This window comes from Punica granatum, chromosome 1 (assembly GCF_007655135.1).
Source record: "Punica granatum isolate Tunisia-2019 chromosome 1, ASM765513v2, whole genome shotgun sequence".
NCBI lineage: Eukaryota > Viridiplantae > Streptophyta > Magnoliopsida > Myrtales > Lythraceae > Punica > Punica granatum.
Genome location: NC_045127.1, coordinates 8,970,085 through 8,993,415, shown reverse-complemented (window position 1 = coordinate 8,993,415; position 23,331 = coordinate 8,970,085). Strand labels below are relative to the sequence as shown.

General features: G+C 40.5%; 4 protein-coding genes and 2 non-coding genes across 9 annotated transcripts; 3 read left to right on the top strand and 3 right to left on the bottom strand.

Annotated features, from left to right (window-relative positions):
- Positions 1–62: 62 nt before the first annotated feature.
- Positions 63–135, top strand: TRNAA-CGC. Its single transcript has one exon. It is a non-coding gene; the product is annotated as a tRNA-Ala (tRNA).
- Positions 136–977: 842 nt separating this feature from the next.
- On the top strand, positions 978–7,433 carry LOC116209825 (transcription initiation factor TFIID subunit 4b). Of its 4 annotated transcripts, none has more exons than XM_031543562.1 (14): positions 978–1,302; positions 1,454–1,553; positions 2,415–2,896; positions 2,988–3,080; positions 3,169–3,631; positions 3,752–3,876; positions 4,434–4,546; positions 4,645–4,732; positions 4,835–4,970; positions 5,105–5,292; positions 5,374–5,514; positions 5,808–5,873; positions 5,968–6,223; positions 6,685–7,433. In XM_031543562.1, the coding sequence occupies exons 1-14, from the start codon at positions 1,264–1,266 to the stop codon at positions 6,855–6,857; spliced, it is 2,463 nt and encodes an 820-aa protein (XP_031399422.1). In that variant the 5' UTR covers positions 978–1,263; the 3' UTR covers positions 6,858–7,433. The 4 variants fall into 4 exon arrangements, with proteins under 4 accessions (XP_031399422.1, XP_031399406.1, XP_031399430.1 ...); XM_031543570.1 differs by having other exon boundaries at positions 979–1,302; positions 3,169–3,532; XM_031543554.1 differs by having other exon boundaries at positions 979–1,302; positions 3,169–3,876; positions 5,105–5,160; positions 5,236–5,292.
- Positions 7,434–7,497: 64 nt separating this feature from the next.
- Positions 7,498–9,675, bottom strand: LOC116209849. The gene has a single exon (XM_031543583.1). It carries the CDS (start codon positions 9,525–9,527, stop codon positions 7,716–7,718), a length of 1,812 nt encoding a protein of 603 aa, XP_031399443.1. The 5' UTR covers positions 9,528–9,675; the 3' UTR covers positions 7,498–7,715.
- A 2,716-nt stretch (positions 9,676–12,391) lies between these two features.
- LOC116202898 lies at positions 12,392–12,727 on the top strand. Its single transcript, XM_031534538.1, has one exon. The coding sequence runs from the start codon at positions 12,392–12,394 to the stop codon at positions 12,725–12,727; it is 336 nt and encodes a 111-aa protein (XP_031390398.1).
- A 694-nt stretch (positions 12,728–13,421) lies between these two features.
- LOC116192631 lies at positions 13,422–16,840 on the bottom strand. Its single transcript, XM_031521227.1, has 3 exons — positions 16,209–16,840; positions 15,162–15,509; positions 13,422–14,518 (listed from the first exon to the last, which is right to left on the bottom strand). The coding sequence occupies exons 1-3, from the start codon at positions 16,686–16,688 to the stop codon at positions 13,853–13,855; spliced, it is 1,494 nt and encodes a 497-aa protein (XP_031377087.1). The 5' UTR covers positions 16,689–16,840; the 3' UTR covers positions 13,422–13,852.
- Positions 16,841–18,858: 2,018 nt separating this feature from the next.
- Positions 18,859–18,931, bottom strand: TRNAA-UGC. The gene has a single exon. It is a non-coding gene; the product is annotated as a tRNA-Ala (tRNA).
- Between the last annotated feature and the right edge of the window lie 4,400 nt (positions 18,932–23,331).

Here is a 23,331-nt window from a genome sequence, read left to right as displayed (position 1 = left end):
TGCGCGGCGCCTCACTCTGGCATGCAAACTAGTGTAGTTATACGAACATAGCAGTCATCAACGGGGGTGTAGCTCATATGGTAGAGCGCTCGCTTCGCATGCGAGAGGCACGGGGTTCGATTCCCCGCACCTCCACCCGTCCCTCTTGTTTTGTTTTGTTTTTTTTTCCCTATTTTTTAAATACAATATATATAGATAGGTACAAAATATATATTTATTATTTTGCGGAAGGATGGGCTTAAATAAGTTAACGTTTAAATTTATCCAGGCCATGTCCACCTTTCCAGCCCTAGTAGGATGAGCTGGAAACAGTTCCCATTCCAATTTTAATGGGTGGCATGGAAATGAACATGGATGAGGCAGTCAATCACCAGAATCATAAATACAACAACGTTATTCATTTCATTGTATAAGGTGATTTCGGTATTCCGAATGGAGCCTCTAATCTTGTTTTGAGATATGTTTTCTCGTTTTATATCAAATGGTAAAACAACATTCACGTCCTTACTTGAACATTCTCTATCCGTGTTATTATTTTTCTCTTTTTGTATGGTAGATCGTGTCATGGATAAGAATTTGGGATATTTCACTTAGAAAATGTACTTTTACATGAGAAAGTCACTAACCGTCAAACTATTTCATTTCTAATGGAAATATTACTATACATGAAAAAATCATTGGCCACCAAAACTCCGAAAGATTACCATAGTAATGGAAATAAAAATGTAAAATTTTGTGGAATCAGTTTATGAACAGTAAATACAATATATGACAAAATGCGAAAAAAAGGTTGACGAAATAAACTTTTTAGGATTAATTAGAGGACAATAAAAGCTAATAATAAGGTGATTATATTGCATTTAGTTGCTTGCAAAATGGGCTTAGAGTGGTACATGTGTATTAAGAGTGAGGCCTTGAATGGGCCTCGGCCCATCATTGCTCGAGTCCATCCATCTCTTCCATCCAATTGGAACATCCGACCCGAATGCTGCGGATCTGTCAGAAATTCGCCGGAAGTCGATCGCTCCAGGTGAGCTCTCCATTGGGTTCGTTGGACAATTCTTCTCAGTCCCCAGTAATTTTATCTTTTCCGGCTGTCGGAGCAAATCCGTTCGTTGCTTCCGAGCTGAGGTCGGAGTTATTGCAATTCAAGCGGCTGAAATGCTCGCCATGAGTTAGAATTTCCCCAAATCTGCCGGGGGGTCCGATCAATCGCCACTCCGGGTGTCAGCTCGCCGGGGATCACCTCGACGGCCGGGAGCTATGGACCCCTCCATCATGAAGCTCCTCGAGGAAGACGAGGTCCTCTCTCTCTCTCTCTCCCCCTCTGTGTGTCTCTCTCGGTTCGCTTCTCAGCTCGCTTTCTCGACATTTTCTGCATTCTGGGTGTAGTAGGTTTAGCTTCAGATTGCCATTTTGTTTTAGTGATGAGTGTGAATTTGGTCGCTCGCAGGACGAATCGATGCATTCGGGGGCTGATGTCGACGCGTTCCAGGCTGCTCTGAATCGAGATATAGGTGGAGACACCTCCACTTCTCTGCCTCATGCTTCGGGTAGATTTTTTTTCCCCTTGAGAATTTGCCTTTTTTGTTTTTTTTTTTTGGGGTTTCTGATGGACTTTGAGATGCAAATTAGTAGCTCGGAACTGTTCCTTTGTCGTTATGTCCGACAACCTCATGCATTTTAGTGGCTGAAAGTATTTTAGATGGCGCATAGTTGGATTTTGGTCGTGGTTTTTGCTAAGATTATAGTTTCTTTTTGTTATACTTGTAATTTATTTTGAAGACATTAATGGAATTGCCTAATTCCCAATGAATTCAATGCTTTATAGATGTATATTGCTTTAAAAAGAGTGCTCTTGAGTTCCTACTTGAAGTACTTTAAGAAAGTCCTTTGCCAATGTTGCCGAAGTACTTCAATTGAGTGCTCTGAAAAATCTATTGCACCGGTTATTACCACAATCGCAGCTTCCACGAGAAGATTTTTGCCTCTTCTTCTTAGGGGTCAGAATATTAGTACATGTTGACCATCATTGACCACGTTCATTTTAAGTGGGTTCTCTTCAGAAGTCGAGCTTGGGAAGCCTTATAATGATGCCCTTTTCCAACATTGCTTCAGTTGATATGGTTAATTTTATGTTTAGATCTAAAGGTGGAGGGCATTTCTTCTAAAAATATGATCTTCTCGACAATCTTGCAGCCTTTGTTTATCTCGGTAATTTTTACATTAGATTGACATTATTGCTGTTTGGTATATTTAATATCTGTTGCTTGGCCCAGAATAAAAAACTTGGATCTTCCCTATGATGGTCATGGCTCTAAGATCCTGCTTTAAGTTCTATTGCAAAATGTGCATTAATTATTCTGCATGTTCATCTCATGAAAACAGTCACAATGCTAATCAATCATTTCCAGGATGGCAATCTACTATGACAGATGAAAATCCCAATCATCAAGCTCAACAAGACCAAGGAGATGCACATCATCGGGAGCAGCTCTTATCAGAAATGGAGCAGAAACAGCATGGTGATCCCCCACAGAATATTGCCCCTGAAGCCAATCACCAACTTTTGCATCAGAAACAGTCCCAGGACGAAAATCAACAGCGACTGAGTGAACGAATTCCTCACCAGATTCCACAAATGACAGGGATGCACGTATCAGAGAAGACCTCAATTCCCATGAGCGGTTCGGACAGGACGCATGCTCCTGAGAGCGAACCGCAGTACTTAAAATTGCAGAAGATGAGCAATCAACAGGCAATGGCCTCTGATCAAGCAAATAATCGTCCGAATCGCCTTAAACAAGTGCCTTTTGCACTGTTGTTGCCTGTTATCTTACCTCAACTTGACAAAGACAGAGCCATGCAACTTCAGACTCTTTACGTGAAACTGAAAGTGAGTATTTCATTTTGTCCCTTCTGTAAATTGTAAAAGGGAGCTGGATAGACTTTTTAGTGACTAGTCTTTTTTCATTTGTCTGCTATAGAAAAATGAGATACCCAAAGAAGGATTTGTAAGAATTATGAGAGGAATTGTCGGGGATCAAATGCTCAAGTTGGCGGTGACAAAGATGCAACAGGTAAGAATTGCAATAGCGTTTCTGGTGTAGATTGGAAGGCGTTAATGTCATGATTAGAGTGTAAACCCCAAAATCATATTGCTTGTAGGCGGGTCCCCACCAATTCCATATGCAAGGTGAAGCTTCAGCATTGCAGAACCATCCAAGAATGCAATCTGCTCCCCCTGCAAAGTTCAGTGAGTCAACAGGCCAAGATAGGGAAAATTCCTCAGCACCAATACAAGGACTTAACAAGCAGCAGCAACAACAACAACATCCACAGAATATCCAGACGTCATTTCCTATGTATGGAAGTGGAGGTTCTTACCATCCATTTGGTGGGACGAATGTCAGCGGTTCTGCATCATCTATCAAGTCTCAACCTCACGACTTTCAAATGAAGCAAATGTCTAATCATCAAAATATGGGTCCAAGTCAGACAGGAGGCATAGGTCAAGCCATGAGTGCTCCAGGTGGGCCTAAATTTGAAAGGCCAAATTCTATTAACGATCCAAAAAGGATGCAGAGCGGCTCTTACTCTCCTTTTACTAACAATGTACCCTCGCCACAAGGTTCAACCCCTTGGAAATCATCAATAAATAAAGATCAAACTTCTGGCCCTTTCTCATCATCGTCTTATGAGTCAACTGATCAGTCTGCTGGACAGACTGAACCGAAATTTCCATTATCAGGAACTTCAAAGGACAATTCTCTAGAGCCGCAATCCCCTGGAATGAGTTTCTTGAATGCTGCGAGCACTGGCTCTTCACTTGCAGAATCTCTCCCTATAGCATCTTCTGAGGACCCAAATGTCCAGGTGATCTAATGCATTACATTTAAGTTTCTGCCTGCAAAATCTTTGAATAGATGTATCAATAAGGAAAGTACCACTTAAAAAATATTATATTAAACTTGGTAATTCTTGAACCTGATCATCTTTCTTGTTGAACTGCGATGTATTGCCTACGTCGTCTAGTGGCGAATATCTTTGCTTGTGACATTTTTATCATCTTACTCCTTTCATGGGAGGACAGAGCTATTAGCTTGTGTATTGTTGTTAAAGTTACATGGGAAAGCCCGAGGCTGCGTTTGTCTATATGTAGCAGTCCTTACGTGCACAACTAGAACAAGGGGTTGATAGGTTCTAATTAGCCATCACATTCTTCATTATTCCCCATATTCCATTGTGCTTTTATTTCTTCTTTCCTCTTAGTATTATTTATTATATTAGAATTGGTGGTTTAATGAATTACAGGATTTTAAGCTCCTTAGCAGCTTCTCGTTGAATTTAAGTTTGCTTTATGGAGGCTATGTTTCCTTGAATAATATGTGATCCTCTCTCCATTAAATGGTTATTTGTGTTTGTTCTGTTAGGTAGGGTCCCGGTTAACAACTTCACCCGGAGGAAATTCGAGAACACCTTCCAAAAAGCCTTCTATTGGCCAGAAAAAACCACTTGAATCACTTGGTTCTTCACCGCCCTCAAGGTGATTGCGTTTTGGTCGCTTCAATGTAGTTGATCAGTTTGATCTGATTCTATAATGTAATAATTAGTGTATTTCAACATAATCTTCAACTTGCTCAGTAAGAAGCAAAAAGTATCCGGAGCCTTTGCAGATCAGAGCATTGAACAACTCATTGATGTGACTGCTGTTAGTGGCGTGAATCTCAGGGTACAAGTTTATCATCCACGTATATTTGCTTCTTTTACTTAGCTCTATTATAAAGATTTGAAATGTGAGGCTTATTTTGTCCTCTACAAATTGGGCTTGTAGGAAGAGGAGGAACAACTCTTTTCTGGGCCCAAGGAAGACAGCCGAGCTTCAGAAGCATCGAGGAGAGTTGTGCAAGAAGAAGAGGAAGCACTCATCTTACAGAGAGCTCCCCTACAGAAAAAAATCGCAGAGATCAGTTATAACTTCTCCTTTCTCTCTCCTCTTTCAATAGGGAATGTTGTAATTAATTGGTTGCTTCTGTTGGTTTAGTTTCTGGTGACATAAAAGTTGGCAGAATAGAACTGATATTTCCCCTTTTGTTGCTTGCAGTGAGCAAATGTGGGGTCAAGAATATTGGCAATGATGTGGAGCGATGCCTCTCACTGGTTAGGTGTATGCATATTCGTTGTTGTTTGCACATTTTTATATTTTCTCATGCAAATATGAAACTGATTTTTCAGTGCGTAGAGGAAAGGATGCGGGGACTTCTGTGCAATTTGATCAGACTTTCAAAACAGGCAAGTTTTCCTTCTTTTCAGTAGTTTACTAGATGAGCTTCATTTGGACCTTTCGCTGATCGATTCAACTTTCTGATCCAGAGGGTGGATACTGAGAAGTCTAGGCACCGCACAATCATTACCTCAGATGTTCGCCATCAGCTTACAATATTGAATCGAAAAGCCAGGGAAGAATGGGAGAAAAAGCAGGCAGATGCAGAAAAATTACGGAAACTTAGTGAGGTTAACTACTTCTCCAGTATCATTTGCTGAACTTCGAATTACTTGTAGACATAATGATCCTTCTGAGGCAACATACATGTATGACTTTTTTAACAGAAAAACAAGATTCTTAAGTTGCAGTGCAATGAGTTTATTGTTATTTTCTTATCCTGCGGAATAAGAAAAAAATGAAACTAAAAAACTTTCTCCAATTTGTTGGAGCCAAAACGAAACTTACTATTCTTGACTCCTACTGTCACTTTTGTTTTGATCTTTTCATCACGATTTAATTATTGTAGTGTATATAAATGCAGCCAGAAGGTAGTAATGCAGCTGATGGCGATAAAGAGAAGAACGAAGGCCGTGGGAAAGTGGTTAAGGTGCTATACATGATTTCCTTTTCTCTAGAATTTTGAGCCAAAAGAAAAAGAAAAAAGATTAAATTTTTTTTCTCGAAATATATGGCTTTGGTAGGCAAACAAAGAAGAAGATGACAAGATGAGAACGACAGCTGCAAATGTTGCTGCACGAGCTGCTGTTGGAGGAGACGATATGTTGTCGAAATGGCAACTGATGGCTGAACAAGCCAGGCAGAAACGCGAGGGGGGAAATGAAGGGGCATCAGGCTCCCAGCACAGTAAAGATTCTAACCGTAAGTCCACTTCAGCATCTGGTAGGAGTGGGAAGGAGCTTCAGGAATCAGGAAAACGGGGGCAATCAGCTTCTGCAGGTATGTCTTCTGGTCTTCAGTTTTTGGTTGCCAGTTATAGGACTCAAGACTGGACATTTAGGCAGTCGAAGAAAGGATTCGGAGTTTTACAAGTCTAAAAGGAGAACTGGTAGGTCCGACCACCATTTTTTTTCAATTATTTTATTAAAGAGAAAATTGAATAGTATATTAAAAATTTGAAGTGCATGAGATTTGCTGGTTTGTCCTGATCAATGAAAGAAGTATCCTGTTCATGTTGATTCCACTGCGGAACCTCTGGCCTCCAGTGCATATTGGAGGTCCCGTTCTCAGATATATCACCAGGATTTCCCAGTTGTATGTGTGTGTGGTTGGCTTGATTTCTTTTGCCTGTTTGTCCTGTCATATAATAATACAAAGAATCCTGCTTCCCAGACTACGTCACAAGACAAGTGTTCTGTTATTCTTTATCTATCTTACGAGGAGTACTTCTGTTTAAACAGGGGTTATGAGAAAATTCAGGAGAAGCCATGGGGTTCCATCTCAACCTAGAATAGCGCGTACCATCTCTATTAAGGATATGATTGCTGTCCTCGAAAGGGAGCCTCAGATGTCCAAGTCAAGTCTGATATACCGCCTCTATGATAAAGTCCATTCTGACACTGCTGCTGACTAATCCGTGGGCGATGAATCACCCAAAAGTTGATATGGCGTTGCTTTTCTGCCCTGTAAATGCTGTGCAGGTGAAGAAAACACTTGGTTCGAACTAATTAAGCCTCGGCGATGGGTGATGCCTCGTGTTCCTGCCTGTCTTTAAAGCGTGAATTATGGTTCTCCCATGTGTATCAGATGAGGTTTGGGCTATCTATCATGGACTGCTCTCTTCTAATCTAACTCGTCCCTACTGATCCTGCTGGGGTCTTCACTGATGCGATAATTGGAGCTCCAATGCGGTTAATGTCAAGAAGGGGAAGGAAGCTGCCAAAGCCGATACTGCTCATAGTCCGTCCTTACTGCGTTTGCGTATGTATGATAATCTGAGCCGATTGCTCCAATTGTGAGAACTCCATCAGGCTGAAAGATGTTATTGTGCCAATGTGTCCAGAGCTTCCTCTGTAATATGTGACTGTTCCTTGTTTATGTATATAGAGATTGTGGATGCTCCCCTGTTCACACGATAAGCTGATAATGCTTGGTTGGTTGTTGCTATAAATTACTCGAGATCGGAAAAAAGCAACTATATTGTACTCTAGATATGCAACCCGATAATTGGTGTATAAAGGTTAACTTGAGCCCCCTTTTGCTGTAATATTAAATAGAAGACAATCCGTTGAGTTTTTTTTCATATGAAGAATGTGCCAAATATATTCGACACACTGTAATTGTCTCGCAATACCTTGAGAAGCAGATACAATTTTGTTGTGTGGTAAATGATATATGGTTTCTTCTCCCTCACCATGCCCATGCTTTCCTCGCGCAGCCTTCATCGCCACCTTCTAAAGACTCATTCCTTATCGACTTGCTGGGTAGAACATTATGAGGCCCGAGAGCACGATCCCAAGCTCATTTGGCCGTGGATTCGATGCCGATCGTTCTGTTCTAATTCGCAGGTCCTAGAAAACAGAGATGAGGCCTCCATCTGCTTGCTGATCATACGCGCAACGCAGTATGGTATCTTTGTGCGCTTGCCTCCCTTGTCCAAGGATCCTATGTTGATGAACATCACACAGTCCATCAAGCTCTCCTTGGCCATGCCTTTCATATCGTAGGCCTGCGATCTTCTCCACAGGCTCTTCCCGTGCGAATTGGGCGGGTCAGACAGGCAAAGTGCCCTGGTTGTGTCCCGGATTGCACCATCATGGTCCCCAAGGACCAGATGGCACTGCCCTCTATTGCTGTAAAGCTTCATTCTCTGCTTCCTCAACCCTAATGGGCACTTGTCTAGTGCCTCACTGTACTTTTCAATGGCCTTCTCCACTTTCCCTAGCCAAAAGAGATGGCTCCCTCGTTGCCTTATCAAACCTACCAAAACCCTCCTCTCCTCAATCCTTTCTTGGGACGCAAGGCTCCTCCTCTCTTTGTTCCTCCTCTCCACTTTCATGTCCCAAAGCTCCTCAAGTGCCCTTTGGGTGGCTTTGCAGCTGGTGTACTTGAACTGGGACGGTAGCTTGATTTCCGTACTCCTCGGGTGGCTCACTAGGAGGGTCTTCGTTATTGCCTCTCCCAAGTTAGACCTGTTCCCAAGTCGCCCCCTCAGCTCAGCCAGGTCCACCAGACACGGCACAGCCCTGTCGAAAACTCTAAACCTCGTGTCCACATCCTTGAGGAGCAAGAGGAGGCAGTCGATGCCCACGTACTGCCAGTCGTCGGAGGACCTCGATAGGTTGCACAGGCACTCCACGACCTTCTGGCATTCCGCGACCCTGTCCCTCCCGAGCTTGCTATAGCATAAGATTCTGATTGTACCGACACCCGCAGGGGACGAGTGATTGACCAACCCGCCCCACATGCTAGACAACTCGGCCAAGAACTGTTGTTTGCAGATGAGGTCCAAAGCCCTTTCCTTGGAGGCAAAGCAATTAAGGAGGTAGAGAGACCAACATTGAGTTTGACTAGCCCATTCCTCAGCCTTCCTGTTCTCCGTCTCTAACCCACCCACTCCTCTAGTCAACAAGTCACAGAGGTACTTTAACCTTTTACTCTCACTCACACCAACAAAGCTACTGTACACAACCCTAAGGCAAGTCCTAGCTAACTCCATGGCCAATCTGATGATTTCTCCCTCGTACACGGCTAAGGACTCAAAAATCGCGTCATAGCTCGCCAAGTGACCCAGTGCTCGGACTGCCACCCGCTGCTCCACCCAGCTGATCCTCCCTCTCAAGAGCTCGATCAAGGGGGGGACTACACCCGAACGAATGGCCATCTCCGCCAACTTGGCCCTACTCATCGTGTAAGTCCCCACTATGTGAGCCGCGTAGTATGGAATGTAAATGTTGTGGTCCCTCAAGAGCCATTCCTTGTCGGTGACGCCTTTGTGGATCAGTCTCGCCATGCAAGTGAAGATGCCGAGAGAAGGGAGCTCGGGATCGTCTGGCTGGTTCATGGCCATGTGCCACATGCTACTCAGTGCGAGGACGTGATCTAGGTCGTGCCGCAGAGGGATATCCTTGAAGCATCTTATGAGCTTAGCTCTTCTGAGCAATGGGTTCGGTTCTTCGATCGTGCAAAGGAAGCACCACGGGCTTGTACAGTGATCTGTAGTCTGGTGATTGAAGTTCTTAGGAGCACTTGCAAGTTTTGAAAGCGGAGGAGTGTTTGTAATACTGGTAGCAGTGGTCTTCATCTTCTCCTCCACCACTACGTAAAATAAAGAATTAGGGTTTATATATTCGGACGTTTTTGCCGGGCATAGCGCTTTTGTCGTCCCTTATATATTGAGATTTTGTAGAGAGAGTGTTAATTTAATTTCTTATGCTGATCAGAAAGTGAACTAGATAGTCCGAGTCCAAATGTTCGATGTTCTCGGGACTACTCTAGGGTATTATCTGATAATATATAGTACGTATAAATTACTTGTCCCTGCAAATAAAGTAATCAATATGATATATATATATATATATATAGTGTCCTTACAATTACTCGATCAGAAAGTGAACTAGATAGCCCGAGGCCAAATATGATATATATATATACTCGAATGCAAGTGGGAACTGAGTGGATAGACATTGGCATATGGCTGTTCTTTTTTATGTCCCATATATATCTCGACTGCAGACTACACAAACAAATGAGAAATATTATTGGTTTGGCACTGTAAGGACTTAGGTTTGAGTCTTGACTAATCGGCGATTGCCTTAGTGAGCCAATTCGGCTCGAATTGAATTAGTCGGAACCCAAAAAAATGAGGAACATATTCCAATTAGAAACATGAGACCAAGAAGAACTTGATATGTTGGGTCAAAGTAGCGGCAAGCAATTATTCTGTATGGAACCTTTTTTCTTCGAGAACCCTAGCTAGCTAATGTCTTTCTACCCTAGCTAAAATAAAGGAAGTGAATTGAGCAGACCGAACAATGGTTTCATCTTATTAACAAGTATTTTCACCCCTTCAAAAGAATGGAATATACTAAGGCAATGCTTAGTAGCTAGAAATGCAGGAAAGAGATAAGCCCGATGCATCCATTATTAGATATGGTATTTATGAACTAATCTTTAACCATTTCCTGCGCAGTTTGATCTGTTCGTGCCGGTACCAAATTAATAAAACGCCCCGAGGTAATGCTTTCTAATCCCATCGGGCGCCAATGCTTCCATTGTAAGAAATTAATGAAGCCAAAGTCTAAATTCAGGTCTGGTCCTCACCTAGTTCATGTTTAATTAGCTTATCAGCATCCCTTATTAGAACCACGCATTCTCGAACATAAAAGTTAATCAATTCCTTTTTTTCTTTTTAGTTGTTTAATTCTCTAATGAACCATCTTTTTGAGCCACCAGGGTCAAAAGTTCTTTTGTCTTGTCCGGCAAAAGTTCATATGCGGTGGGCAAGAGCTCGCGGACTTTAGAAAATCTACGACCAAAGTGCTTATAGATTGCAAACCCTTGCTATAGGATCATGATGTCGTGTTTCATAGGATATCTAACAATTAGATTCTCATTTCTTAGTTTATGCCCATTTGCCGAGGTGACTATACCCGCTTTATTCTCCTGTAATATGTGCCGAGCATCATAATAAAGATAAATTTATCATCAGTAGAGGTAATCTCACGATACGTATTGTCTAGTAAACGAAATGATCATAAGATTGAAACCAGCGTGCAAGTTTTCTAAAGTATATGTATTCTCCTAACGTTGGTTTTCTATACCGCCGGTACTTGGCGCGTTAATTAAGCTATAGGTCGTGTAGTAAGTACCATACAAAATCTCCGTCTTGAAAAGTTCTTGAACCCCGTCTCATTTCTGCTTTGTGGTTACTTTCTGTCTTCACTTTTCTGCTTTGTCGCCAATGAAGTGATTCAAATTGCTCTAATGCTAAAACGTTAGTCATTGTTTTGTTTTTTCTTTCTTTTTCCTTTTTGTTGGAAATTTGCCTTTTGGAGGCAAAGTTTGAGCCTTTCAAATCAGTTAGGTTTTATACAATGCATCATTAACTAATGAAACCTCTCAGTCTCTGCAAGTTATCACCTGCAATTACAGCGTAAACCATCACACATATCGTATAAGGACGAAGATTGAACCCACTCATGACACTACATCCTTTGAGATGGATAGAGTTGTTTTGACGCGAACTCCAAATTAGATCGGCTATGATCGCCACATGCAAAGACCGACCAGCCGATGCAGACCATAGTCCTTTCTTCCCTGTCATCACATTCTTCTCGCATTTTTTATCCACTGGTGATTATGTTAATGGTCAAATGTACAGACCAACCAGAGAAAAGTGTGCTAGGGACCACAACTTGAAATCAGGTGTTATTGCATATATGCATAAGTGGTCCCTCCCCTTCCTCTTCGGCTACGAACAACACGAACTCTTCAACTCTGCGAACCCCCAAAATTAAATATTTTCCTCCATCACTGCAAAATGTGCCACAAGTACAGTAGTTAAGCAAATAATTGAATGGTGCTGGTCTCAAGAATATGCGTTTCTTGACAGTACACCATGAAAAGCATATATCCTAGTCAAATTATAACTTAGCTGCATTGAATATGTTCCACTGTCGAGACTCGTGATCTAATGGAAACGACCTTTATCATCGCTTTTCGGGATGGTGTCCCAGTTCATGCCAAGAATAGCACTTCCCGGTTGCATCGGGATGTATATCTTTGTCTTCAATAGGATATATCCTGGGACTGGAGTGGAGAGAAAAGGAAATGTGAAGACCCAAGTTCATGATGATGTGAGGGTGAATGCACAGTGTTCTTTTATCGCATCGAATGTCGCAAAGATCCGCTTGTTCATCGAATCCATGTGTCTTACAATGGAACTTCGGTTGAATCTCGAGCCCGAACAATAGGGAACTGGCAAAGTAGGCTTTCCTAAATTTTTAATACCTTTTTTCCTTAAAAAAGATTTAACATAATTCTAGGAAGGTGTTCCATGTACTGTAACATTACAAAGGTCACGTTTATGCAGCCTCTGAATGACAGACACAGAAACAGGCTAATGTTCAGGCAGTAGGGTGAAATAGTAAAAGTGGTGTACTTAAGATGGGTCTGTACTGTGGGGGGTTTGTCCTTCAGAACCATTACGGAGGCCGGGTCAGAGGTTTTAGCCGATCACTTGGAGTCTGCACCAGCCTCCTTGCTGAATGCTGGGCTCTTCGCAATATAGGCATCCAATCTCTAATTGTAGAATTGGATGCCAAGGTGATCGTTGATCTAGTTCTGAGCAATGAGTGCAATAATCTACCACTAATGCCTATCATTCTTGATTGCAGGAGACTCATACAGCACTTCGCCAATTTTAGGATGGAGCACAACCAGAAAGAGGCCAAAATGGTAGCAGACAGCTTAGCAAAGCTGGCTAGGATCTTTTGCATCTAGATGACATTAGGTACTTTGACCGCCGCCCTCGGTGCCGTCTATCTCTTTGTTAGCTGGCTTTGCGGGTGTTCCTTATCCCTGCGATGTTTGTATGACTGCCGGTCCTTCGACTGGATTAAACCTTCCTTAGCTTATGATAAAAGTTCCTATTGTTACCAAAAAAAAAAACCGAAGAAGATGGGCCTGTAGTCCGGAATCTCAATCACCACTTAGAATGACTATAACAATGAGCAGGATCTTAACTCGGACTTTCATGCTGAAAACATTCCAAGGACAATGGTCACTGATTAATAGCCCATGCTGAAATATATCTGCGTGGCATACATGATACGTTGCATATAAGCTACTCCATATAGAAGGAGCCACCAATAAGTTTGCAGCTCTGAAGAACCAGAAAAACAGAGAACAGGGCGTAGCAATGGCACTCTGTAAGTTTTCATATTGGAATTTGTCAGATCAGACCTCGTGAAATTAGCATTTCATCCTTTATTCTGCAGAGCCTTTCCATGGTTTACTTTAAAATTTATGCATCTGTCAACTGCAATGGAAGGGGAAAAAGGCAGAGATATTGATAATCCGAGTCCTGAAACCAACAGGCTCAAATTCCATGACTTATCAGCAGGTGATTTGCCCCTACAAACCTGGAAGATACGGTCATCGCCCTCCCAAATTTGAACAGTCAAGATACCAGTGCTTCACAAACTAAAGTATCTTAAATTAATAGTTAAGACAGAATTGAGCATGAATATGAAGAGATTTTCCCCTTTCGAATGTTCCTAGAGAAAGGATATAGCCACCTTCCTAAAACGACCGAGCAACCATTACAACAGCACATTCTAATGCTATTTAAATTACAACAATCAGAAGGCAACACAAGTTGGTAGCGCATTCCCACTATTCACAAAGTTAACTTCCTAAAAGAGAGAGAGATGCTACAAGTCAGTTTGATCTTCCAGTATTCCAGGGAGAGACTTCGGCAAGGATTGTGATGGAGTGTGAAACTTGAGGTATCCCGAATTCTTTTACAAAATGCATTCTCTAAAACCCTCGACTTATATACAGTTTTCTCAAAACAAGAAAGTAGTCCTGCACTTCGCGGGGGCAAATTACCAGCCCACAACCTACCTACAAGGAAGGATCCGTGGGGCCCCGCCTCCTCTCCTGAACATCAGCCCGCCAAATGACATCATTTCCCCTCCTATCTTGAGATCTCTCAAGGGAAGCAACTTTTGCCCGGTAAGAAGCAATGGATGCCACAGCACTAGTTTTCACCCTTGGACCCTCTCCAAGCTCACAGGCTTCACCAACCGAGGAGAACCTTAGTTCCGCAGGAGGAATAAAACAGTCCCCTGAAAGCCCAGGGACGTTAAATGCCACCTCCTCAATTGCCCAAGCCTCCTCCATTCGGGTCTTTGTATGGCTCATCGAGGTCTCCCCAAAACGGAAAAGGGTAACCACTGAGCGGCCTGAGTGAGCAATCATGATCCCCTCCACAGGCTTGTAATCATCAAGGAAGGAATTGATTGTCGTCTCCCAGTAGACCACATCACCCCCATTATTCTGGATACGGGTCAAATGTGAGTCCTCCAGATGGATAAGGAGGCCTGTCTTCTGGCTGAAGTACCCAAAGAGAACATGCCGTATTATCTCTGCAGGGCCCTCACTCCTCGCCTTCAGTGTAGTGGGATCAGCGCACAACTTGAGGATGAAGCAATCCTCTCCATTGATCATCTTCTCGCCAATGCACCTCGCAGTTGCAAACATGCTCGCTGTAGTTCTTGGGTCGAGACCCTATATAATAGTGAGGACGGGTGAGAACAAGTTGCATGACAAGACAATTGTCAATTAGAAAATTACAAGAGAGAGAAATGTGATTTCTTTTTCTTTTCATAACGGATTCCATGACTATGCCTCTGCAAAGGCGCAAACCAATTTAAACTTTCAAATGAATCGATAAACAATTATCACCCCTAGCAATTGAACTTCCACATTTTCGTTCTAAACCATAGACATAGTAATGCGCCACTTTCATGGGAACTAAAATAGTTAATTCACAGGCTAATTCTAGAATCATTCATGCTTCCCGTCTCTACTGCGACAAATGCACCTCCAACATCTATTCTTTCAAAGTTTTTTAAGGAAAGCCAAGACTCCAAAAAATGGATCTTCAATGTAACCGAATGGATTTGCCTCAGGAAAAATGGTATGGGAATTTCCATCCGGTTCTGCAATGCCACCAGTTCCAAGCACAAGATATTTAATTCAAAAATTGGACAGAGTCAAGAAGCGCAATCACCTAATAAGACGGTTCCCTAAATTAGGATGCAATACCTCTTCTTTTATAACTATACTATGAGTATCTAAATTTGGCTAGTTTAAGCAGCACAGTACACCTAGAGAATGAAGGATAGGCCAGGTCGCGAAGCATAATCACCTGGAGTGCACGGCGTAGTGGTCTGACGGGCCCCTTAGCAGCGTGAGGCCCCAACCATGGAGTATGTCTCCACACGAGCTTCCCATTGCAACCTGCATGAACCTTGCTACCTCCAAGGGCGAGCTCCACATACCACATGTCAGGGCTCATCTGCCACAGCACGAACCCGCCTGACTCTGCTGCCTTGGATGAGTTCTTGTTCTTAACAACCTTATTTGCTGTCTCAAACTCGGATGCAATCATCCTCACCTTCCCCATGGCGTAGGCGTTGTGGATGGAGTTCTGCAGCTTCTGCCCGCCCGATGCGGCGGTGTACTGCTGCAGTATGTACTGTGCAGATGAAGATTCCTACAAACATAATAACATACTATATTTTTAGTAACAAAACCCCAAAGGCCTAAACTCTAGCAATTTACCAAAGAAGTAGATTAATTCAAGTCTTCACTGCAACCATCAGAAGAAAGAAACAGAGAGGCAAATTTACAAGGCAACTGAATCTTTTCACCATTTACTTGGAGCTGTCAAATGTGAAATCTTTTCACCCAGAAAATGTCACTCTCAAGTAATGGGGCTGGTTTCAGGACCACAAAGACAACAGCTGAACTACCATTGATTGACTAAGAGAAAACTTTTAACTTTTCTGGGTCAACAAAGAAAAGGACAGTAGCCTATTTACTTCACATGTATGTACCAGAAATAATCATCTATCCAATACTTGTGTATGTACCAGGTAAAAGACAGCATCACTGAATGGTGAGTTAGTCATCACTGATCACAACCCAACGTTAATTAGTAAAACTCCAAAGAAGAAAATCTAGCTGAAAGGATGAGAATAACAAAAGGGTAAAGTTGAGAGCTGCTTTCCGAGCTTCTTTTAATGAGAGCATATAAACTCTTTGGAGACCTCATTTTCTTGGAAAAATACTAATTTTCTATATGGGGATTAGAAGAAAAATCACTTTGGGATTTCATATCTCTGTCTGCATAGAGATCATTTCCATATTTAACCAGAAAAAGAAAAAGAGAGAGAGAGAGAGAGAGACTGACAATGGGAGTGTTCTTTATGCTGAGGTGAGGCAGAGGGTCGCCGGAGGTGACATGAACAGGGGCGAGGGGCGCACCCAAGACACCAAGCAGCAACCTTAGATCCGACCGCTTACTGTACGAGGAAGACGAGGCGGAGGAGGAGGAAGAGACAGAGGGGGTCCTCGACAGCTTCTGGCCCTTCATCCAGTGTCCCCACCTGCCTTCCCCCCTGGAGTCCCCGCCGTCCGCCTCCTCGGGATCCGGGCCCTCCTTCAGCGGCGAAAGGGCCTCCGCGGGTGGCCTCATCAGGACCCCCGATCTCGAGACCATCTGGGGGTCCAGCTTGGGGTTGTGGCGGCCCCTGTTGCTGCGGCGGAGGAGACCGGACATGGGGGAGGAGCTGCGGGCGGGGCTCTTGGTACGGGACCTGGAGCGGCCGGGGGACAGGCCCCGGACCACCTCGTCCTTGAGGGCGGAGAAGAAGCCCTGCTTTCTCTCCATTATGAAGGGTCTCCGCTGAGCTGAGACTACTGTAGGGGAGAGAGAGAGAGAGAGAGAGAGAGAGAGAGAGTGCCTGTGTGTGTGTGGGTTGAGCTCAGTAGAGGGAAAAGCAGAGAGAGAGAGCAGAGGGAGGGAGAATGGCGTTGAGGAGAAGGGAAATGGGGAGATAGAGGGAATTGTTATTATGACGATGACAGTGCGAAAAAAACATGTAATGATTATTATTATTTTTTTATTATTACTTTTTTGTTTTGGAATATATTGCCGCGAGTCTCAGCTAACTGTAGCTTGCCCTTCTTTCCCCCGCCCTCTAATTTATTTTATTTTTTCCCCTTTACAATTCAATAATTTATATTTATGGATTTTTCAATCAGCATACTTATGTATCTTTATAAGAACCTATAAGTCGTTGGGTCAGATCGAATCCAGAAATCTAAGTTATCGGATAATGGTATCGATGAATTCTCTTTATTTATTCTATGTGAATCTGTAGAATTCTTAGCATTTTTCATAATTTAAGTGAATTCATATAAATTACAGAATATCACATGGCATATCTTATCAAAATTCTTGCAGAATAAAAAAGAATGTACACTTGAGAAAGTTGCATTTGCACCTTTCCGCCAATTAAGCTTGTCGTCCATTTCCTTGTCTCATCGCATTGGTTATATCATTTGTGATACTTATCGGTTCATTTACCTAAAGATGTAGCGAAAGGTATAGAATTTCTACTATAAGCGTTGTTGAGGCTGCATGTTTAGGTGAGAGACAACGACATGGCATCGATAATTCGCGTATGAGCAATCAAGGCTGTCTCTCTACCGATCCATAATCGTGAAGCAACTAGTTGAGAAAATTAGGGAGGAAGCAGATTAAGTAATTGCTTTGAATCAAAGTAAGCACAGAACAGAATGTCCGTAATTTCCCCCGCAAAATGGAAGAACACAATCGTACGAATGATTTTAATATTTAGTCTTTTTCAGCGTAAATTTAATAATTTCCAATTGGTCACCTCATTCTCGGTCGGGATTGGACAGAGATTTGAGGATTGGACAGGGGACAGAATTGACTGTAGCTTTCTCTCATTTTCATATTATTTTCTTTTTCTTTCATTTGGTTTATCTTTTTATTTATTTATGTTTTTTTTTTAGTGACTAACGTGAAATCAAACGGCTAAGACTTTCTCGAGATCGGAGCACGGGAGAAGCTGACGGAGGAGTTGGCGCCGTTTGCTTTGCAACGGTCAGGTCTCGGAGTTGGAGGGGGAGGCCGGTCAAATTTGGAATTTTTAAATACTATTAATATATTTCATGATTTTCATCCCGATGCAGAGAAATAAAAATTTAAAAAACGTATACATATGTCAACATGAACGTAATTATTTATTTTAATGTGAAAAAAAAGGAAAATAGGAAAAGGGGTGGGTGCATGCTAAGAGATGAATAATGATGGGGTTCTTCTAAGTGTTAAATGGCCCGCATGCGGCTAAGCGGTGGGTGGGGACTTCCTTATCATTTCTAGGCTCCAATGTCTTGTCCCGTGCACGGGACGTGATTGCGCACGTACCGACCTGATAGACCTCGGGTATAGCTCAATGACAATCCCGTGCTCGCCAAGAACCAATAAGAGAGTTACGTGCAATTTTTATATCTTGGATCTCAAAAATAGTTTTACAACAAAATATATATTAAAAAGTACATTTTAAGATTGTACATTACTCGTCATGATTTTTGAAGTGATTTATGTCAGATTCAATGAAATTATTCTATGAGAATGTTATGCATTTCATTATCATTCTTGATAAAAAAAAAACATGATCTACCGTCTGATAAAAGTACGACTTCTTGATATTCGCATAATCTCTAGTTATAAATTATTATTCTAATTTGTTTTTGCCACAATAATTTTATCCTCATGATCATTGAGAAGTGAATAGAAAATGGAGATCTTAGAAATTATGGGCATATTACGAAAATTATTACAAGATTTTTTTTTTTTGAGAAATTTTTTTGGGTAAGTATTGATTTTCATTAAAAAGAGTAAATATTTACAAATAACCACTCATCTAAGTATTCAGCCAAAAAAAAAAAACCACTCATCTAAGAAGCTCACTATCAAAACAAAGTATAATCAACTCAAATCTCCAAAACTCAATCTACAAAAATATTATTGGAGATGCGGGGGATCGAACCCCGTGCCTCTCGCATGCAAAGCGAGCGCTCTACCATTTGAGCTACATCCCCATTTAGCCAAGGAATTATCTTGACTAAACATTTTGTTTTTAAACACATTGAGGAAGAACATTAATTAGGTTTGATGTGGCCGAAACATATAATTCTTTGTGAAAGTAATCTTCATTGGGTCTCGCATAAGCCAATATTTTTTTTAGTTTTTTTTTTGACCAAAGATACTTTTAGTTTAATGAAAGAAAAGAAACTAATTTCTTTCGAATTTCGACTGATTTCAATTTAACAACCTATGACACACAACATATATATATATATATATATATTTGTGAGCTTAGAAAATTCTACATTTGGATGGTGCAAAGTCCGAAGCCGAAGAACTCCAAGACAAGGGAGTTGGGCCCCTCAAGTTTGTTCAGATTTTTTTACTCATACCCCATTGGACTTCTTTTGTTGTCTTGTCTTCGTTTTTTTCCCCCCTCATGTAATGTAGATTGGCCTCTTTCTTTCTTTTTTTCTCTCTTTTTTCCAGTCCTTTTTTTTTTTTCGAGAGAGATATCAAGTCCTTACTTGCTAAGCTCCGAAAGGATACGTTATAAACTATGATGACTAATTTGGCATTAACCGAAATGAATGTATAGAATCAATACTCAAAAAATAAAAAAAAAATAAAAAAAGGAAGATATGTAAAGGAAAGGAAGGAAAAAAAAAAAAAGGCAAAGGTGTAAAAAGAAGATCTTACTGAAGCAGACAACACGAGATGAGAAGCTTTTTTCATGTCAAGATTAGGGGACCATACCAGACGAGACCAGACCAGACCAGCCCATGCATGGCCTCAACTCAATGCTTAGCCAACACTTCTTTTCACTCAATCAAATCGCCAGTCACGGAGACGCGTTTGTTTATATTCAATTAATTATTATTACTTCTATCCATATTGTCAATAACATTGATGAATAAAAGCAAATTTTTTTAAAAAAAAGGGAAAAAAAGAGACTCATGATTTTGATTTTTCATGGAATTGAGCAGCTTCAAATGTTCACACATGAGGATTTTCGATTTTTTAATTAGTTTACAAGTCTCTCATCAGGATTATATATGATATGATGGGGACACGGCAGCTCTCTCCTAAGTTCAACACCTAATTGGCTGCAATCAATCGATGCATGGAATCAAACTTATTATGGTAAGATAGCATATCTCTCATGATCACGATCTCCCTTCTGATTAGCAATAATTAATTAGATTTCTCATACATAGACACACGGACAAGTCTGTCGAAGAATTTTCTTATACAAAGGAAGGGAATTTGGTAACCGTCAGGTTTGGAATTCAATCATTGTCAGTGAAATTCTCATATCCATTTATTTAGCTTTAATATTTTTATTCTTGTTTTAAGCCATAGGTTTCGCTCATAACTAAGAAAAAAAGAAGAGACATTTAGCTAGATTTGCAAGAAAAAATGACGATGCACGCACGTTACCATGATGGTGTTTTGATTTTGCGCTTTGTTTGATATTATGATGTAATTAGGATGCATATATGTTCATAATGAAGGATTGATGTAGGCGAAGTTTCTCTGTGATATGGAGGATCCTTGTGATCAACATACGACCATGGTTACAGATTTTTGTCGACGATAGGCGTTGAGCTATTGAATAAAGTTCATCGTGAATAACACAACATGTCACATACAATTTTTTCCTCGAAGATAACGAACGTGAATCGTATCGATCATCAAGTGCAGCTGATACATAAAATGCTTAGATCAAATTGAAATCTATTAATGATGCATGAATAAACCGAAATTGTTGACCAATTTGCATGTGAATTAGGATATATATATATATATACATACATATATTTACATCCACTAGACTACTACAGTGTCATTTCCATTATTCTAAGGGACATAATACGGGCCTTGACCAAACATGTACAAATGGACAAAAGTGTATATTAGGTGAAATTAGGATTCTAATTTTGACATATAAATTTTCTGCCAATTTTAGCGGAAGTCCCGCTGATTTGGTTGAGGACTGGGCCTAAGGGGGCACACTCTACTTGAATGAGAACTAGATATCTGACTCACTAGCTTAATGAAATTAATAAATAATAAGAAGTAAAATCATCCATATCTTTTAAGAATCGTCCCTCACACTTGTATGTCGTCGGATTAACATGTGACTAAAATTGATCTAAATGACTCACATAGAGTCAAAACAATTTCTCAAAAGGAATCAACAAAACTTCGAAACAAAATATAAAAGTTAACAATTTACATATCTCATTAGAGTCAAGTCAAACAATCATGGTGACCGCAGGATGCAATCTCTCAAGAAAAGAACTTACATAGCTTCTAGATCTACATTTAATTGGTGGAGCATTAACTATTGTTCTTACTCCTTTGGGTTCAGCCAAAAGGGCCCTATAGTCATTACCTAAGACAATATATGTCTAAATATCTAGTATTATTCTTGTATAAATATATATATATATATATATTAATTAACATATTTTGATGCATTTTTATCATGAGCCATGAAAAAACATAACTCCAATATGAAAACACAACAAAAGCTTTGTCTTTGCCTACTATGTCACTTGTAATTTAGCATCTCATATGATAATACATATTATTCAATCTTCACCTTTAAGTTGCTGGTATTGTTGTATCTTTTAAGTATCATCTTCTTTTGCTTTGTTGATGATGATGATCTTTAAGGATTCCTCTTGGCATTGGTAATTGAGATTTTGTTCTTGTTGTTAAACCCTTTTCTTTTGCCATGTGCTTTTGTGTCCTTGACTAATCCTAGGACCTAAGCCCTGCCTAACTGAAAATTCATTTAGCATATTTCGCATCAGTTGGCGATAGTTAAATCCTGAAAAGAAAAGAGATAAATGATGAATTTAGATATCCAGTAATAGTCTAAAGAAGTTATTCAAAGCCATATTCTTCTCTTCTAATTAGGCTAGCTAATCCCAACTTTCATGCAAAAAAAAAAGACCATATCCTTCTCTTTTAATTACGCTAGGTAATCCCAATTACTTTCTTGTACCTGTATAACTAGTCTAAACCGCGCATTGTGCGGACATTTGCATATAATATTTGTTGTTAAAACTTTATTTCATTTTTAGTCAAGATTTTTCAATATTTCTTTTCCTTATTTCTTATGGTTGTTTTTCTTTATGTAGGATTTATATATTAACTCATAATTTATACTAGGTAAACTAGTTAGAATTTTTTTTTCTCATTTATATAGTTTTTCTTTTACTTCTTTGGGAAAGACTTAAAGAACTCAGCTCATATTTTGTGTTAAAGGCAAATGTAGCATTAATGGTCCTTGTTAGAAATTTATAAAATTATATGTACATTAACGGCGCAGAAATTAAAGGGACGATCAGTCACAAGTTAGGGATATGCAAAAGACCCTTATGAGAAAACTTTTCGACAAACGAATGGAAAGCTTCCATGGGCTCTGATGACATTTAGCAATAGTCAAAATTACTAAGCTATAAATAGATTTACGCAAGCCCTTAAAGCAAAATTGAATAGTATAGTGCGGATAATGGGGAACAAGGTTGAGCCGAAATCATCGTAGAGCCCAGCCCATTGGAGCAACGATAATAGAGAGATCCAACGGCCCACAAAATTTACAACAACGTTAATCATTGTCAACAACATCCCTAGCTGCTAGCATAACGGGTGAGGAAGTCAGTCAGCCACGCCTTAGTTCGGGTTTACGATGTCGTAGTGCCAAATCTTGCAATTCGAGTCGTGATGTCCAAATATACATTTGTGTCATTGTTAGCTACGTCATATTCCTGTATCATAATCCGTATGTCGGTTATTGTGCCCTCATCAAAGAAATTCGAACATGAATTAATTGCTGACGATCAAATTGCGTACATCGTCCTGTAATATGATTGCTCATATCTTCACAAAGATATGTATGGGCCTAGTCAATTTTTCGTACTAAATATCTTAGTTCTATAGTCAGGTTAAAACATAGTACGTAGGTTGGCCACCAGCACCCTGAGACCGTGTGGGGACTCTCAATATCATATCATAAATCCGTATATATATATATATATTATATACAATGTGGGTCTTCCTTAATTAATGAAACTCATGTCTCTTTAGAAGTAATAGATCTCTTGGCTCTCTCTCTCTCTCTCCTTTTTTAAGAATTTATTCATCTCGAGTCATTGAAAAGCATGCATGCATCTATTAATCTTATAACTCATTTCATAATTGAATTGCATGATAAATCTCACTTTAATTACTGAATTCATAACCCTTCTTTTTAATCGAAAGAAAAAAATTGCTATCAATCTCTTACATATTTATTGCATTAATTAGTTTATTCACTTATGTAGTTTGTCATCATCTAGAATTGCAAATAAAAACATATGAATTTCGGCAGGCAAACTAAGGATGCGTTTGTTTGAACCAT